Source organism: Moesziomyces antarcticus, assembly GCF_000747765.1.
Source record: "Moesziomyces antarcticus DNA, scaffold: scaffold_v10001, strain JCM 10317, whole genome shotgun sequence".
Lineage (NCBI taxonomy): Eukaryota > Fungi > Basidiomycota > Ustilaginomycetes > Ustilaginales > Ustilaginaceae > Moesziomyces > Moesziomyces antarcticus.
This window is the reverse complement of record NW_014639009.1, coordinates 675,008-691,682: the sequence shown is the minus strand read 5'-3', so window position 1 is coordinate 691,682 and position 16,675 is coordinate 675,008. Positions and strand designations below refer to the sequence as shown.

At 60.7% G+C, this 16,675-nt stretch overlaps 7 protein-coding genes across 7 annotated transcripts; 4 read left to right on the top strand and 3 right to left on the bottom strand.

Moving 5' to 3' along the window:
- Nucleotides 1-891: 891 nt before the first annotated feature.
- On the top strand, nt 892-2,757 carry PAN0_001d0253 (nucleotidyltransferase; the record flags this gene model as incomplete). Its single annotated transcript, XM_014803871.1, has 1 exon — nt 892-2,757. One exon carries the CDS (start codon nt 892-894, stop codon nt 2,755-2,757), a length of 1,866 nt encoding a protein of 621 aa, XP_014659357.1.
- Nucleotides 2,758-2,851: 94 nt separating this feature from the next.
- PAN0_001c0252 (t-SNARE) lies at nt 2,852-4,118 on the bottom strand (the record flags this gene model as incomplete). Its single annotated transcript, XM_014803870.1, has 3 exons — nt 2,852-3,411; nt 3,474-3,803; nt 3,890-4,118. The coding sequence occupies 3 exons, from the start codon at nt 4,116-4,118 to the stop codon at nt 2,852-2,854; spliced, it is 1,119 nt and encodes a 372-aa protein (XP_014659356.1).
- Nucleotides 4,119-4,548: 430 nt separating this feature from the next.
- Nucleotides 4,549-5,892, top strand: PAN0_001d0251 (splicing factor u2af-associated protein 2; the record flags this gene model as incomplete). Its single annotated transcript, XM_014803869.1, has 1 exon — nt 4,549-5,892. The coding sequence occupies one exon, from the start codon at nt 4,549-4,551 to the stop codon at nt 5,890-5,892; it is 1,344 nt and encodes a 447-aa protein (XP_014659355.1).
- A 221-nt stretch (nt 5,893-6,113) lies between these two features.
- Nucleotides 6,114-8,474, bottom strand: PAN0_001c0250 (serine/threonine-protein kinase; the record flags this gene model as incomplete). The annotated part of the gene is made up of 2 exons (XM_014803868.1): nt 6,114-8,342; nt 8,424-8,474. 2 exons carry the CDS (start codon nt 8,472-8,474, stop codon nt 6,114-6,116), a joined length of 2,280 nt encoding a protein of 759 aa, XP_014659354.1.
- A 2,248-nt stretch (nt 8,475-10,722) lies between these two features.
- Nucleotides 10,723-12,351, top strand: PAN0_001d0249 (uncharacterized protein; the record flags this gene model as incomplete). Its single annotated transcript, XM_014803867.1, has 1 exon — nt 10,723-12,351. One exon carries the CDS (start codon nt 10,723-10,725, stop codon nt 12,349-12,351), a length of 1,629 nt encoding a protein of 542 aa, XP_014659353.1.
- Nucleotides 12,352-12,471: 120 nt separating this feature from the next.
- PAN0_001c0248 (SGS-domain-containing protein) lies at nt 12,472-13,131 on the bottom strand (the record flags this gene model as incomplete). Its single annotated transcript, XM_014803866.1, has 1 exon — nt 12,472-13,131. The coding sequence occupies one exon, from the start codon at nt 13,129-13,131 to the stop codon at nt 12,472-12,474; it is 660 nt and encodes a 219-aa protein (XP_014659352.1).
- A 171-nt stretch (nt 13,132-13,302) lies between these two features.
- PAN0_001d0247 (family 57 glycosyltransferase) lies at nt 13,303-15,576 on the top strand (the record flags this gene model as incomplete). The annotated part of the gene is made up of 1 exon (XM_014803865.1): nt 13,303-15,576. One exon carries the CDS (start codon nt 13,303-13,305, stop codon nt 15,574-15,576), a length of 2,274 nt encoding a protein of 757 aa, XP_014659351.1.
- Between the last annotated feature and the right edge of the window lie 1,099 nt (nt 15,577-16,675).

The following is a 16,675-nucleotide window of genomic DNA, read 5'->3' as shown; positions in this document are numbered from 1 at the left end:
TTGACAGTGTGTAGCAGAGGGGAAGAGCTACTCGCACACGCAATGTTCGGGCAGAGTCGAGACGGTGTGGCAATTGGGAAGAGAAAGTTGCACAGACAATGGTTCAAGAGGTTTGACGGTGACAAGGCGGAGAGCAGCAAGCAATGTTCGACTAGAGTGGACAGTGTGGGAAGAGCAGCTCGCCCACGCAGTGTTTTAGCATAGTACGACAGTTTGAAAAGAAATGGGCAAAGCTCACTCGACAGAGTTCGCCCGACAGAGTTGTCTCGATGGAGTTGTTTGGGCAGAGTTGTTTCGATAGAGTTGTCTCATTCTGGCTGTCTCTACAAAGTTAGTTCGGGAGAGTTGATGGTGCGTGCCAAACGGGAAGACCAATCGCTGGTGGACGAGTTGCAGGTCCGGTGCCTGCGAATGAGTACAGTAGCACAACATACTTCCACAGCCGGTCGGGAGTTGGTTTGGCGGGTATGATACCGGTCTAAAACAATCGAAAGCACGCGGAGTTGCTTGGGTGCAACTGCGAACAAAGCTGGGTGACAGCAGAGGCAAGCTCGATCTGGTGCAGCTGTAATGCATGGTTGTGAGTTGCGAAAGTGGTCTGCTGCGATCTACGAAAGCAAACGCAACCGCGGGGGGGGGGGGGGGGGGGGGCCGGCACACAAAAATAATAAGGGCAGCCGGTGTGTGGGGGGGGGGCCTCTAGGCCATCGTCAGCACGCATCATAAGATTAATATCACGATACTAGTCACGAAAAGCATTGGTATTATCATAAAACGCCTCTAATCAATTTTCAGCCAACGTGATTGTGTCTAAAAAGATAAACAAACCATCAGCTTGAACCTGATGAATGGGTATCATCAAACGGCGTCTAGACATATGAAGGCAGCCGCATGTTGTGCGAGGTGGACCCTAGCTCATGTACCGATCCGCGGTGCAGTGTTGGACTGCCGCCGTGCACCTCCACCTCCACCGATTGTACCACCTCGCCTTTTGCCGGTGCACCACCATGCGTGCGCTCCGCTCTCATCGGGCTGCTTGAGCTCATGTCGAGCGTGCCATCCGCGCCAGCGCCGACAGTGCGGTACCAGGATCACATTGGCAGCCTGTCGCGCACCGACAGTCGGGCGGCGCGCGTGCTCTCGCAGTCCACGCGCGTCCACGTACTGCGCGATAAGCTCGATGACGCCGCCGCGACGCGGCTCGAGCTCACGGCGCAAAGCCTGGGTGCGCAGATCACCACCTCGCCCAGCGCAGCCAACGTGGTCGTCACGACGCTGCGTGCACCCAAGCGCATCCGCAAGCATTTCCAAGACGACGACTTGAACGTCTTCCCTGCGCCCGATCCGGTTCCAGAGGCTGTGATCGAGGTGGTGGATGCCCCACTGGGACAGGGAAAAGACTGGCGTCGCTTCGTCGTCACGCCGCAATGGATACAGGCGGTCAAGGATGAAGGAACGCTGGTAGATCCGGATAGATACCCCGCCATACCACACAGACCTACACATGAGGCAGATAGAAAGAGGAAACGAGGCCCGGAATCACCCCCACCCCCMCCCGCAGCTGCGACATCAAGAGCGGAAGAGATGCTGGTGTACAAGCCACTGGAAGTACCCGAGGGAGTTCCGGCCTGGTCGAACACCCGGTATGCGTGTCGACGACCTTCACCGCTCAAGTGCACCAATCAGATGCTGGTGGAGCAGCTCGAGCTGATCCGCAACGAACGCCGGCTCACGGGCGACACGTATGCGGAGATGGCCTACATGCGTGCGATCTCGGCGCTCAAAGCGTACCCGTTCCACATCCCGGACTCTGTCACGGACGCCGACTTTTCCGCCGAGCTTAGGGATCTGCGCCTGGCGGAAGTGGAGAAGCTCAAGGGCGTGGGCAAGAAGGTCTTTTCGCTCGTTCGACAGTTCTACCACTCGACGTCGACTCGAGAGGCAAGGATTGTCGAGGCCAAGGTGATTCAGCGCGACCGGGCGGTGTTTGTGATGAACGCCTTTGCGGAGCTGTACGGTATTGGGCCGATTGGAGCACGCGAGGCGTACAATGCCGGCGCACGGTCGTTTCGCGATGTGCTGGAGCGGAAAAAGTCGTTGGCGACGCATCTGTCCGCCAAAGAGTCGGTTCGGATCCTGGCAGATCTCAGACAGCCCATCGGACGGGGAGAATGCGAGAGCATTGCAGAGGAGATCATGCGTCTTCTCACCCAGCTCATGCACGGTGCAGAGGTGAGGTGGCAGATCTGTGGTGGGTATAGACGCGGCAAACCACGCACGTACGATCTCGACATCATCATCGGGCACACGCTCACCGCCTCGCGCGCGCTCCACGTGCAGCTGCTCGACGACATGAAGAAGAGGGGACTCATCACGCATATCGTCAACATCTCTACTCCGCATCCGAACCTCGAGGCCGATCCGGATCCTTCCAATCCACCACCCGTGCATATCGACATTGCCAATATCGTCGTTCTCCCCCCTGCCCGAGGTGCAGAAAGGCCTCTGCATAGGAGGATCGATCTGGTCTTTTGCCCGCTCCAAGTGTATGGCGCCACCGTGCTCGGCTGGACGGGAAGCTTGACGTTCGAAAGAGACCTCCGCCTCTGGGCCCGCACCAAGGGGTTCAACTTTTCGTTCGACGGCGTGACCAATCTGGCTGAAAACACGCTTGTCCCAACCGCCACGGAAAGGGACGTGTTCGAACTGCTCCAGCTGCCCTACATGCCACCGGAGTGGCGCAATTGCGACGCCTAACACCCACCCGACACGAATGTGCTATAAGTTATCTGCTTAACCTGGCGACTTTTGCTGGAAAATGTCATTGCTTATTCTGTCTTTGCCTCCTGCTCTAGGACACCAAGATGAATAGGAGGAAAAACACGATGAGCACACCAAAGATCTTGAGCATGAGCCAGCGATTGCTCGACACCGACGCATAGTACCTGAGCAGTTCGCGCTGTGCACCGCCTACGTTGTCGACGACGTCCATGACGTTGTCATCGATGCGCTGCACCGTTTCGCGCTGCTCGGCCACCATGTGGGCGAGCTGCGAAAAGATCTGGCCGAGCTCGCTGATGGTAGACTCGATCGACTCGATGGCGGTGCTGCGCTGCTGCATGTAGCTGTTCTGCTGGTTGTCCATGAGCTGCATCTGCATAAACTGCTCGCCGCCCGCCGCGTTCGTGCCGTTGCCCATGTCGAGCGCCAGAAAGTCGCCGTCCGATCCGGGAGCCACCTTCGACTTGCCCTTGGGATCGTAGCCGTCCGAGGAGGCCGAGTGCTGCAGCGCCGGGTTGAGCGGTGAGGGTGCCGCGCGGTGCGCCATGGCCGAGGCCGTGCGTGTGGGGTTGTACAGCGGTGAATCTGGGCCCGGCGGAGCAAGGTTGGGTTTGCCGCGCGAACGAAGAACTGCAGTCCAAGGTCAGCCACACTGCGTCAACAAAGAAGAGGAGAAGGGAGAGTGTACGCACCTGAGTTTTCGGCTGGTGGCATGCCGGCGGCCGAGTTGGAGTACATGAACTGCTCGGAGCGGTCCTTGGAGGCCTTCATGTTCTGGGTGCGCACCTCGAGGATGTCCTGGAACGAGGTGGTGGCGCCTGCGAGCTTGCTCTGGAGCAGCGTGACGACGTTGCCGCGGTGCTCTTCTGCGCGGTCGGTGGGCTTGCCGGAGCGGTTGGCCTTGTTGAATGCCTGCAGATCCGCGAGCTGCTTGTTGATCGCTGCAATGTCGTGCTTGATGATGTACGTCAGCTCCGAGATCTCCACAGGTCGATCGTCGAAGAGCGTCTTGCGTCGCGCCACTGTCAGTCAAAGTCAAGAGCGAAAGGGGTAAAGGTCAGTGTCGTCTCAAGGGGCGGCGGAGGTTGGGTCTCGAGGGGAAACGCACATTGCGCTAGGCGTTGCAGCTTGGCTGTGGTGGAAGCGATGTCTTTGCCGATCGCCTGGGCTCTGCGAGCGAATTCGCCCTTTGATGAGGACGCCTGTGCATTGTTGAGCAGCTTTTGTTTTGCTGGTGGCTGGGAGGATCTCGATGCGATGGACTCGACGAGGCCGTGGAACTCGGATGTGCGGTCCTTGACCGAGTGGCCGTAGTACGAGGTGGGTGTGTAGGACATGGCTGCCGAGGCGCGACTGAATGCTCTTTTCGTGTGAGCTATGCTACAGTGCTGATGGTGGAGAGGCAGCGAGGAGCCTAGGAGCGACGGTGACGGTGGCGTTGTCAGTGACGTGGAGAGAGCGGGATGGCCGTGGGGTGGAGTGTGAGTGAGAGTGTGAGAGAGTGCGGAGCGGACGTGCACGTCCACATGCGAGTCCCGAGGCGGAGCATTATTGTGAATTCCCGGTATTTCTGGCGCAAATTCAAAATTCCCACAGCTCATCGCAGCCTCAAAGCTGTCGAAATTGGCGGCCCTTTGCGAGGTGGAGGAAGCCAACACTTTCCGCACTCATTTTACCATTTCGCCTTTCCTACATCTTCTTCACTCCTTCCCTTCGGCCCACACCCGCTACTGCTGCCGCCGCCGCCGCCGCCGCCGCTCGTGATCGATGGCATTGCATCCAGCGCCGCCCGCTCAGGGTGGATCCGACGATCCACGCGTCTTTCTCGACCGTTTATCGGGCAACTGGCGTTACGAAGACGACCAAGGCGACGAGTGGGAATGGCAACCCTTCGTCCAGCTCGCCCGACCCGCTGTGGATCAGGGCGAGGTGGAAGACGATGCGCCGTCCACCAACACTGCTCCCACCGCATCCACATCCACCCAGCCCACAGGGCACTGGGTCAAGGTGCTCGACGACGACCTCGTCCGGGCGCAGCAGGCGGCCTACTCGGTGGACGGCGTGGACGAGTCGCAGCCCGCACAGCCGGTGCTGCGCCGCACAAAGAAGCGCGCCGCCTCGCCATCCGATCCAAATTCTTCCAGCTCGACGAGCGCCCTGCCGCCATCCAAGCGTCCCAAGCCAATCACATCGCTCTACGTCTCGGGGCTGCCGCTCGATGCTACGGCCGACGAGATTGCACGTGTCTTTTCGCGCTACGGCGTGCTGCTCGAAGACGACCAGGGCAAGCCGAGGGTCAAGATGTACCACGACGACAAGACGGGCATGTTCAGGGGCGAGGCGCTCGTCGTCTACTTCAAGCCAGAAAGCGTCGAGCTGGCGATCAACATGCTTGACGAAACCAACATGCGCGCAGCCATTGGTCAAACGTCTTCCAGTGGGCCCATGATGCGAGTCCAGCGCGCTCAGTTTCCAACCGAAACTCCATCCGAGACAAAGTCAAAACCGTCCGCAGATGCGTCCACCAAAAGCGCACCAAACGGGCCATCTGGGTCGGAAAAGACCGAGGCGGGCAAAGGCGCGCAGAGTGCGGGACAGCGACGTAATCTCAGCGAGCAAGACCGCAAGAAGATTGCCAAGCGAGTAGCGCGGCTCGAAAACAAGCTGTCGGACTGGCGCGATGATTCCGAAGACTCGGACGATGCACATCCGTCCACCACCACCGCATCCAACACCAACTCGAGTTCCGACGCTGGGCGCATCGTGGTGCTCACCAAGATGTTTACGCTCTTTGAGCTCGAGCAGGACCCGACCCTTCTGCTCGACCTCAAGGACGACGTGCGGGAAGAGTGCACCGACAAAATCGGTGGCGTCACCAATGTCGTTCTATGGGATTTGGAGCCTGAAGGCATCATGACCGTTCGCTTCAGCAGCCCCGACCAGGCCCAAAAGTGCGTTCAGATGATGGATGGCAGATTCTTCGCCCAACGTCGCATCAACGCCTTCATCCTCAACGGCAAACCGCGATTCCGCAAATCATCAAGTCATGACGACGAAGACGACAATCTCGCCAACCACAACTTCGCCCAGTGGCTCGAGAAATCCACCTAACCCTCCTCTCTGCCATTCACACATGATACCACTGCAATTTGAGACCTCGTCGTTGCCACACCTGCGCATCTATCCAGAATCTGATTATCGCTTAAAACGAAAGACAAGGCAAGACAGAGGGCACGGAGAGAGAGAGAGAGAGTACAAGTCGAGAATTGAGGAGAAAAAAGTGTCCGTTGGCAAGATCTTGGGGGGGGGGGGGGGAGGTCAAACACCTGACCTTAGCGGGTGTACATGGGTTCGTCGCCATCCAGCTCCCTGAAGGCGGGATCGTCGAGCATGTCATCGTCGTCGTTGACGCCCATCCTGCTCATGCCCAGACTGGCACCCGCGAGCCCTACGCCGCCCGAGCCCCTGCGGCCGCCAAAGCTGCCGGCCACACTGCCCTCGTACGTGCCGCTGTAGCTGAAGCCGCGGAACTTGTCCTGCACACTGCGCGTGAGCAGTGCATCGTCATCCTCGGCCTCGCGCGCCTTGTTGATCGCCATCCCCTTGCCATTGGCATCCTTCTCCGACAGCAGATCGCCGTTCTGCAGCGCCTTGGCCGCCCCGGTCGACGAACCCTCAAACCCAGGGATCACCGCCACATCCTTCAGATCCGTCTCGGTAAACTCGGGGTCAAAGTTGGCCACGCTCTCGTCCGACTCGACGAGCGGCTTGAACGGCGGCGTGAGCTGCTTCTTGGCGAGCGCGTCGAAATCAATGTCCTTGAAGAACGGGTGTTCCTTGAGATCCTGCGCGTCGCGCTGCGCACCCAGCCGATGGCGCGGATTGCGATTGAGCAAACCCTTGACAAATTGCTTGCCGTCGTCGCCGATGGCGCCGCGCGGGAACTTGATCTTGCCGAAGCAGATGTTGCGGTACATCTGCTGCGTATCCTCCGCATAGAACGGCGACCAGCCACAGCACATCTCGAACAGCAGCACACCGAGCGACCAAAAGTCCACCAGCTTCGAGTAGCCCGACTCGTCCAGCAGCACCTCGGGCGCCAGATACTCGGTGGTGCCGCAAAAGGTGTTGGTCAGCTGACCCGCTCCCAGATCCGGCTTGCTCAGGCCAAAGTCGCACAGCGCCACGTGGCCCGTGGCGTCGAGCAGGATGTTCTCGGGCTTGAGGTCGCGGTAGACAATGTCGTACTTGTGCAGATGCTCGAGCGCCAGCACGAGCTCGGCGATGTAGAAGCGCGCACGCTCCTCGGTGAAGCGGCCCTCGCGCTGAAGATGCCAGAAGAGCTCGCCGCCCGACTTGTAGTCGGTGACAAAGTAGAGCTCGGTGGCGCTCTGGAACGAGAACTTGAGCCCCACGAGGAAGGGGCAGTCGAGCGACTTTTCGAGAATCTTGCGTTCGCCCATGGTGTGCGTGACCTCCTTCTTGAGTGCGATCTCGCGCTTGGAGAGCACCTTCATGGCGTAGATTCGCTTGGTGTCCTTCTTGCGCACCTGGAAGACGCGTCCGAACGTGCCGCGTCCGATGAGCTTGAGATATTCAAAGTCGTGCGGCGTGAGCTTCTTGGCAGGCATGCGCTCGTACGAGATCTGCACGCGGATCTCGCCGCGTCGATTCTCCATGCCCTCGTCGTCGTCGCGCGACGAGAGCGGATACCATTGGTCGCTCATCATCTTGTGCACGAGCTTGGGCTTGATCTCGCGCATGCCGAGGAAGCCCTCGTCCTCCGAGTGACGGTCGTACACGCTGATGTAGATGGGCTGCGAGTCCTGCGTGACGTCAAAGGTCACCTCGTGCTTCCACACCGGGTTGTGGTTGTGGCCCGTCCCTGCGAGCGCGTCGGCGGGGGTGACGGTCTTGGCGCGGCTGCGACCCGCCTCGCCCGCCTCGGAACGCGGCTGGGCGACGCCCTTGGCCTCTTCGCCAAACTCGTCGATGGGCTCGCGGCCGATGAACTCGTTCTTGTCGAACTGCACCACGGCGTACGGCCGCGCGGCGGGGCTGCTCACGGCCAAGTTGCGACCGGCGACGATCTTGATGGTGAGATGACCTCGCGGGGCGGCGGTGTTGCGCGTCCTGCTGCTGCCGGTGCCTGATGGCGTGTTGGCTCCGCTCTGTGGCTGGTCAACATTGGATGTCGATGCGGATGCCGCCGGGGCTGCGTCCGACATGGGTGTAGCTGGAGCGTCGGCGACGGGCGCATTTGGTTGGGCGGAGGGTTGAGCGGCGAGGCTGGGCTCGTTTCTTTGCTTTTGGGGCGGCAACTTCATGGTGAAATCGGGATCACCAAGCGAGATCGAGGTGGTGGGGATGGCCGAGTGCGAGGTGATGCCGCCGGGCGTCCTCATGCCGGGTGTCTGATCACCAGGAAGGTGGGTGCCGAGGATGGACGAGTTTAGTGAGGAGCGCGAAGACTGCTTGGTCATTGCCGGGGGCTGCATGCTGTCAAATGGGTTGCGCTCGGCGGCACCATTGGAGTGCGAGCTGGACGCCTTGGGCGTGGTCTGAGAGCGTGATTAAGAGAGGAGAGCAGAGTCAGTTCAAGCTGAGGCGCAGAGCAGGCGCGGACGAGCAGCGCAACCTACCTGGTCTGCTGGACCGGACGGCCAGAGGCCGCGCAGCATGTTGGATGCCATGACGGAGATTGGCTGCCAATCTTTCCTTCTAAGGTGCGGGGAAGCGGAGACGAGGACTCGAGACGAAGCACTGCGCCGATGCTAGCGCAGAATACCAAGGTGAAGCAGCGGATGAAGAGCGCCTTAAGCTGTCTATCCTGGGGCAGTCGACGGGTCTGCGTCGATTCGGCGGTCCCGATGAGCACCGGTGGCAGCGAGGCAACGAGGTGACTCGGCGACACGATTCCAGGGAGAACCAGCGCGTCGGGCCGACTCCGAGCAAGAACGAGGCGGTCGGAGCGTGGGAGTGCGTGGCGCGTGGCTCGTGGCTGGTGATGATGGTCGGAACGCTTCCGTTCTCGTCGAGCTGGGCTGGCGGGATGATGGACGTGCAGAGCTGAGCCGGGCCAAGTAAAGGGCAGCCGATGCGGAGAGCAACACCAGGCGACGCAAAGGCCCAAAAAAACGGCGTGCCGCGCTGGATGCAGCAGCAGACACAGAGAGGCAGAGAGCGAACGCCCAGCCAAAATAAAACTGCAACCCGTACGGAGCATCGCCGGCTGCAGCTGCACAGTGCCAAGTCCGCCGCGCCCAAGCTGTGCCCCTTCCGTCATGAGTGACTGGGCTCATCGCCAGAAATTCATTGTTTCTCTTTCCTTTCCTTTTTTCACTGCTCTCCTGTCTGCCAGCAGGTCTTACAGTACATGCCGGTATGGCAGACGCGCTTCATTTTGCCCGGCCCTGCTGCTTTTTCCTTTCTTTCGGATGACCCGCGGCTAGGTTGGCGGGAGAGAGACGCCGCCGACGGGAAAAGGGAGTGCGGGAATTGCGCACCGAGTCTGCTCTTCGAGCCCGCTGCTGCAGGTGCGGCACGAAGGACCGAAAGCGAGCCAGACCACGAGCAGCTGCTAGCAGAGTAGGCGTGCATATGGCATGAGCTGCAGCCAGCAAGCAACTATGCGTTGAGCAGAGCCCAAAGCAGCAGCATAAGTTGGATACGACTTCGCCCACCCATGATCACCGTTGGGGCTTGCACGCATTGCGGAACGGCCGATGGTCGCTGCCGGCTGCCGGGTGAAAATGTCCGATTCGGTGTGGCCGCCTCCCCAGCTTCGACTGCACAAAAGTCCCCGTGACGCAGCGGGTGGAGAGCATCCCCCGCAGCGCTCGAGCCTCATGGGCCTGAACGGGCTCAATCCTCCTTGATCAACGGCTTCAAGGCGCTGCCGGCCTGAGCCAAGCTGCTGGGGCCAAGGCAGACCCTTTGCGCCGGCCGGCCAATATTAGGCGAGCGCAACAGAGCTCGCACAGACCATGTCTCTCGCCGCCCCCCTCGAGCCTCGTGCGCCCTGCCCGATGCACCCTTGCCACTAACCAGCTGTCCGAGCGAGCCTGCAACGGCCAAGGTCGTACGATGTCGCAGCCTGTGTGAGAAGCCGTCTCAATGGACTCGGCCTCGGGCATCATGGAGCTACCGGTATCGTTTCAACCCACCAAGTTGCCGTGCAAACGCATGCTTTGTGGGTGAACGAATAAATGAAGTTGAGAAAAAGAATTCCAGAAAAATGGCTCCAAAAATCCAGCGACTAGTTCTCTCCAGATCCTGACTCACCCAACGCAGGCTCAACGCGCAGACAGCGGCGCGGCCTCTATCGTCGCTTTATTCCCGCGGCGCTGCGCGTTTGCTTGCGGTGGGTCGGACTAGCGCAGCGCAGCGAAAGGGCCCAAAGCTTTTGGGAAAGGTCGCATGCGTGGCTGGTGCGTCGTCGCGCGCCTGAGGGCTCGACCCGATGCAGTATGCGCACCGAATGCAAGACCATCGCCATCTTTCCGTCTCGTCACCATTCATTATACCTTAGCCTTTGCTATCGCTCCTACTGTCTGTACAGCGTGGCAATCGCAACATCTGTTCATTCATCTACGTCGAGTATCCCTCTCCTTCAGCCTTCAGCCTCCTGCCTTACCCAGCCTCTCGCGGACCACTTTGCATTCCAGCATACAGCCTTGACTCCAGCTGATTGTCGTTCCCTTTGTCAGAGCGCTCTCTGATTCTCGGATCCTTCCACCTCATCACCCACGGACCTCGAACATCGTAGGCTCGCTCAATCAGCTCCTTTCTCTGAAGACGCATCGTCGCCCACTCGCAAAAACATCGGGAAGCAAGATACTCTGGACCCGTCTTGGAAGGACTACCGCTTACAGAGTGCATCATCGAGGAATTCCGTTGGTGATTTTGCAAGCCAGACCCATCAACCCGTGATCATCAGCCATGGCAGCGCGCTCCGTGCCCGGTGCGGGTGACAAGCCCCAGCGTCGTGTTGTGCCCGGTGCCCCTCCACCTGCTCCGTCCAAGGCCGGCAAGAAAGGAAAAGCCTCGTCCAAGGCTGCTGCCGACGTCAAAGTACCCGATGCCACATCAGCTGCACTCCTCGAACAGGCGCCCGCAAATCCAAACCAGGTCGCCAACGGCCTCAAAGTGACGAGTCAGGATTTGGCCGAGCAGGCAGAGACGCAGGCTGCCGTCGCTGCCGTCGAAGCGGTCCAGTCCTCCGCTGCTCCTGTCGTCGATGCTCCCTCCACACCTGCCCAGAAAGTCATCAGCGATCGCATCAACGAGCTCTCGGCCAAAAGCAAGAATGCCACCATCACCGTCGCTATCGACGAACTCAAGAGCCTTCTGAGCAAGGTACAGGTCGCCGAGGCGGATTCGGCTCCTTCTTCGTCCAAAGCCGGCACCGAGTCCGAGGGCAAGGCACGTCTGGTGCTGCTGCTGCAGTTCCTTCACCTCTTCAACCTCTTCCATCCGAACCCGGCAGGCCCACCCTCGTTTGCGCCCCAGCGCACCATGCCGCCTGCACTCGAGATGTCGACCGGACAGCAGGTGGCGGCCGTTGCAAAGATCTACGACCAGCTCGCAAATGGACCTCTGGAAGGCGGAGGAGGCGATGCGCTCCAGACCCTGGCCAGCATCGAGCGCGGATCCAAGGACGAAGTGCTGCCAGACGTCAGCTTCGACACGATCAGGTCCATGATCCTCAAGCTCACCGCGCCACCCACTGCCAATGCCGATGCCGATGCTGCGCAAGCTGCGCCGACAGGGCTCGACGGACCCTCCAAGGGCTTCGTGCCGCTCGGCAAGGCGTCGTCCCCCGCGTCGCCCGTGTCGTTCATGCAAGCGAGCGAGATCCTGGATCAGTCCGGCGCCGAGCCCGAAGGTGGCCAGCCATCGGCCGTGCCTGCTGAGGGCGCGGAGGAGAGCCGCAAAGGAGAGAAGGGAGGAGCTGGCGTTGTCATTGGCGATGCGGCTGCGACATCGGGCAAGGCAGACGGAACAGCTGCTTCGGCGGTCAAGGAGCCCGTCAACACCACCGTCGTTGCCGAGCCCAAGCTCAACTGGGCGGCGCTGGCCGAGGAGGACGATGGAGATCTTGGCGAGGCTCCCGTGTGGGAGCCATTGCCGTCGTCGACCACATCGGCGCTCGTCACGCCGGCACCAGGCACCCCTTCGGGCGGCGACGCAGCGGCCGCCCCAGCGCCTGCGGCGCAGGAGTCAGGCGAATCGACCAGCTCGCCAAGGACCAAGAAGCCCAAGAGCAACGGCGGCGCCAAGGGCGGCGCGGGCGGTGCGGGCGTTGCGGGACGTGCGGGTAACGGTGCCTCAGGTGCGAACGGCAAGCCGACGCCGCAGAAGCCCAAGCCACAGCCCAAGGTGGACGAGGACGGATTCATCTTGCAGGAGAGCAAGCGCACAAAGTACTTGCAGCAGAAGCAGCAGCAGCAGCAGCGCGGCGGCGGTGGCGGCGGTAGGGGCGCAAGGGGTGGGGCGAGTGCAGGCCGTGGTGGCAGAAGCAACACTGGCGCGCGCGGTAAGGGTTCTTCGGCACCCAGCACACAGTAAGCTCATGTGCATGCAGTAATTGGCACACACCAGTCCTGTCCTTTTTTGTGCAACGTGTCGCGACGATGGAATGGAGGGAGCCTGTGAGATTGCATTGGATACGAAGAGGGAGGGGGATGGCTACCACTTTTTGGCTTCCATTCCGTCAGGCGGGTGTGCAGCGACGTGGTCGGTAGCGACCTTGGACCAGTCGGTGGAGAGGGTGGTGCCACCGCTTTCCTGGTAGGATTTGATCATTGCCTTGCGCGTGTTGTCGTCGGCGTCTGCGTAGAGTTTCTGGAAGAAGGCGTTGATGTCTGCCTCGGCAGGTGCGGCATCGCCGTCGTCCGCATCAGGATCGAACGAGTCCCACTTGGATCGTACTCGAGGGGCAGCCGATTTACCTGTCTGTGCGGCTTGCGGTGGTTGTGGCGCTGGTGTTGTTGACGTGACCTGTGGTGTTGGTGCAGAGTGGCCCGAAGCGGCGTGGAGCTGGTTCCATCGCACGCCTGGTTGCGCCTTGTGCAACACCACCTCGATCTTGGTCGACAGCAGCTTGTACGACGATGTGGCCGGGTCGACCGAGGAGAACAGCGGATCGAGATGCAGAGCAAACTTCGAGCCCGCAGAGGTGGTCGATGCGACAGAGAGAGATCGTGGCGCAATGTCGACCGAGGTCTGGTCCGCGAGCGCCGCCTTGATGAACACCGATACGGTGACGGCAGTGTCGGTCTGGTAAAAGTCGAAGCGCGGGATGGCTGCGTCCGATGCTCCAGCAGAAGAGGTGCTCGCTGTTGCCATGTTGGATGTTGCTTGTGGCTAGAGGCCCACGAGGCTCAAGATGCTGGTGGTGATGGTGGTCAAAGAGCATCTGCAGTGGAGGTAGCGACAGGCGAAAGTGCTAGAAATGCGCCGCTGCCAAGGCAGGGCCTTTTTGGGAAAAATCAAACATTTAACCGCATTTTTTATCAGATGCGTCGAGCTGTGCGGAGACCAACACCTCGCGCTCGGCCGCGTTGGTCCGAGCTCGTTCCGGACCCTTTTCTTGCGTCCAACCTCCATCGCCCGCATCTGCACGGTCCATCACCCTCGCCACGGATCGACTCGATGAGCCCGCCAAGGATACCTCGATCGCCCAGCATGGCGGCGGAGGTCATTCCTCCAGCGCTCGCCGGCCCCACCGAGCACGGCAACAGCTCCAAGGAGGCTACGACGACCACGCTCGGACTGCTCAAGAGCGAGTGGGAGCTGCTCACGCTGAGCACGGCGGTCAAGCTGCTCCTCTTCCCCACGTACCACTCTACGGACTTTGAGGTGCATCGCAACTGGCTCGCCATTACGCGCTCGCTGCCCATGCGCGAGTGGTACTTTGAAGCCACCTCGCAGTGGACGCTCGACTATCCGCCCTTCTTTGCGTACTTTTCGTGGATCCTGGCGCAGCCTGCGGCGCTGGTCGACCCGCTCATCGTGAGCCTGCACGAGGGGCTCGAGTACTCCGCCTGGTCCTGCAAGGCATACATGCGCGCCACGGTCATCGCCACCGAGCTCGTGCTCGCAGCAGCACTGCTTGCGCATGCAAGGATCGGCACGCAGCGCACCATGAAGATCGGCTACACGGATTCGACGACGGCGGGCCCAAGCACGTCGTACATCCTGGCAGCCAGCCTGCTCATGCATCCGGGACTGATCATCATTGACCACATCCACTTTCAGTACAACGGCTTCCTGTTCGGTGTGCTGGCGTGGTCGCTGTGGGCGGCGCGCGAAGACCACCCGCTGGTGTGCGCATTTCTGTTCAGCTCGCTGCTCAACCTCAAGCACATCTACGTCTACGTCGCGCCGCCGTTTCTGGTGTTTCTGCTGCGCTCGTATGTGGTGCCTGTCGGCACGCGCGCCAGCGACGTCGGGCGCTGCGTCGAGAGGCTCATCACCGTCGGCGTGGTCACGCTCATCCCGTTCGTGCTCAGCTTCGCCCCGCTCGCGCTGGATGGGCTTCGGCACGAAGCTGGCCCACTCGGCGTGCTGACACAGATGGTGAAAAGGCTGTTCCCGTTCAGCCGCGGTCTGATCCATGCCTACTGGGCACCCAACGCTTGGGCGCTATGGACGTTCGCGGACCGTGTGCTGGTCAAGCTCCTCCCACGTGTGCCTGCGCTGCGCATGTTTGTACCGGCAGGTATGCTGGCGCGCTTCGATGCGTCGGCCGGCTCGGGATTCGCGTCGGCCTCGCGCGGACTGGTGGAGAACATCTCGTTCGGAATCATGCCGGACATCAGTCCATCCATGTGCTTTGCGCTCACGCTGACGTGCATGTGCGTGTACATGGTCAAGCTGTGGCAGACGCCGACGTACCGCTCGTTCCTGGCTGCCGTCAGCCTGTGTGGCTTTGCATCGTTCCTATTCGGTTGGCACGTGCATGAAAAGGCCATCATGCTCCCGCTCATCCCCTACACGCTGCTCGCCGCGGTCGACTATGCACACTTCCGCACATTTGTGCTGCTCAGTGCAGCGGGCATCGTCTCGCTCTTCCCGCTGCTGTTCACGCCGCAAGAGGCGCCGATCAAGATCGCGTATTCGATCGTGTGGGCGCTGCTCGTGCTGGGCCCGCTGCAGAAGCGCGTCTTCCGACCCGTGCAGTCGAATCTCGGCCTTGTGGTGCATCGGCTCGAGTCGCTGTATCTGTGGGGATTCGTGGCGCTTCAGGCGTACGTCTCGATCGTGCATCCGATCATCTTTGCGCAGGTAGGACACAGTGTTGTGCTGGATTTGCAGCCGGTGCTAAGTTCGCCGGCGAACGCGACGCTGGAAACCGTAGGCGCCTCGCTTTCGGCGTCCGATGCCATTCCACTGCCTCCAGCGACAGCGATACCCGACAGCGCTGCTGTGCAGACTGAGGCCGACCTGCCGCTTCCTGCGGCAACACCGGATGCGGGTGCGGGTGCGCATGGCGTAGATGACTTCGTCGCTGTCGACACGGCCGAGTTCGACGTGGCGCCTCCTACTTCCGATTCGATATCGAGGCGACTGCTGTCGACACCCACAGCTCCCGACACGGCCTCAACAGCGCCGAGCCAAGATCAGGCCGAAGCAACCCTCACGACTAGCAAAGCGCAAAGGTTCACGCCATCCGAGTCGTCGTCGTCGATGGAGTTCCTACCGCTCATGATGGTCAGCGTGTACTGCAGCTTGGGCGTCATCTGGGCATGGATGCGCGCCTCGGCCGTCTATCTCCTCAGCGAGGCCTAACACACTTCAGCATAAATTTTGTGAAAGCAGGAATGCAATGCCCCCAACTACACCGGTTGAAAGCCCATGGATCTCGCTATGAACTTTGTGACTGGTGAACTTCGTCTGCAGAGTAATGCTGTCTGATGGCAGGCCTTGATGCGCTGTTGCGACGTTGTCTGGCGCCGTCGAGGCTTGCAGCGTGGTGGGGACGGGAGTGAAAGGCTAGAGCCACGTTGTGTTGCGTGGGGCCAAGCGAGCGGCGGCGCCCGGACCAACACGCAGCTCATTTCACGCTCCCCCCAACCAACGCTCGGAGGGGCGCGGTGGGTGGAGCGAGAAAAAAAGTCCAAAAAAAAAGGGCCGAAATCCAATCGGCAGGCACATCGGACATCCAGCCATGGCAGGTTGGGGGTTGGAGCCGGGCAGAAATCGGCCTTTTCACAGCCCTTTGGATTCAGGTCTGGGAAGCGGCGGTGGCTTGCCGAGGCGAGTTGGGGAGGGGAGCGACTGCTCGGGTGGTGCCCATCAATCATCGCGGCGAGATTCCGTGATTTTTATGGGCTCGGCTGCCATTTCTGACTGAGCCCGCAATCTCCCTTCGCATCACATCGCATCGCATCGCATCGCACTGACCTTCCTGGACTTTTTGCCTGGCCCCTCCGCCGCGCTCGCACCGCATTCTGTCCCTCGCTCTCCCTCTCCCTCTCTCTCTCTCTCTCACACGCACGATTCCGTGAACCCTAGATCCTTCCTTCCTACCTGCTCTCCACCTCCCTCTCACCATCCTCAGCAGGTGCAGCATCGTCGCAGCTGCATACTCTACCACTCTAGACTGATTTCGGCAGCGGCAGGTCCGACCCCCATATCCATGGACCACTCCATCGTCTTGAACACTCTGTCGATCTAGTGCCGCCATCTGTCGACCCTGCGACCTTCTGCATCTCCACCACACACACGACGGATTGCCATCGCATCATCGCCCTCCACCAGTGCCGGTATCTCAATCTTCACTCGGACGACAACGATCCTCAGTCACTGCCGGCTCCACGCTCTTCCAGATGCTCGCTGAAGGGAAGGCGTAGAACACGCATCCTACCACCCTCAAAGCACGTCCTGT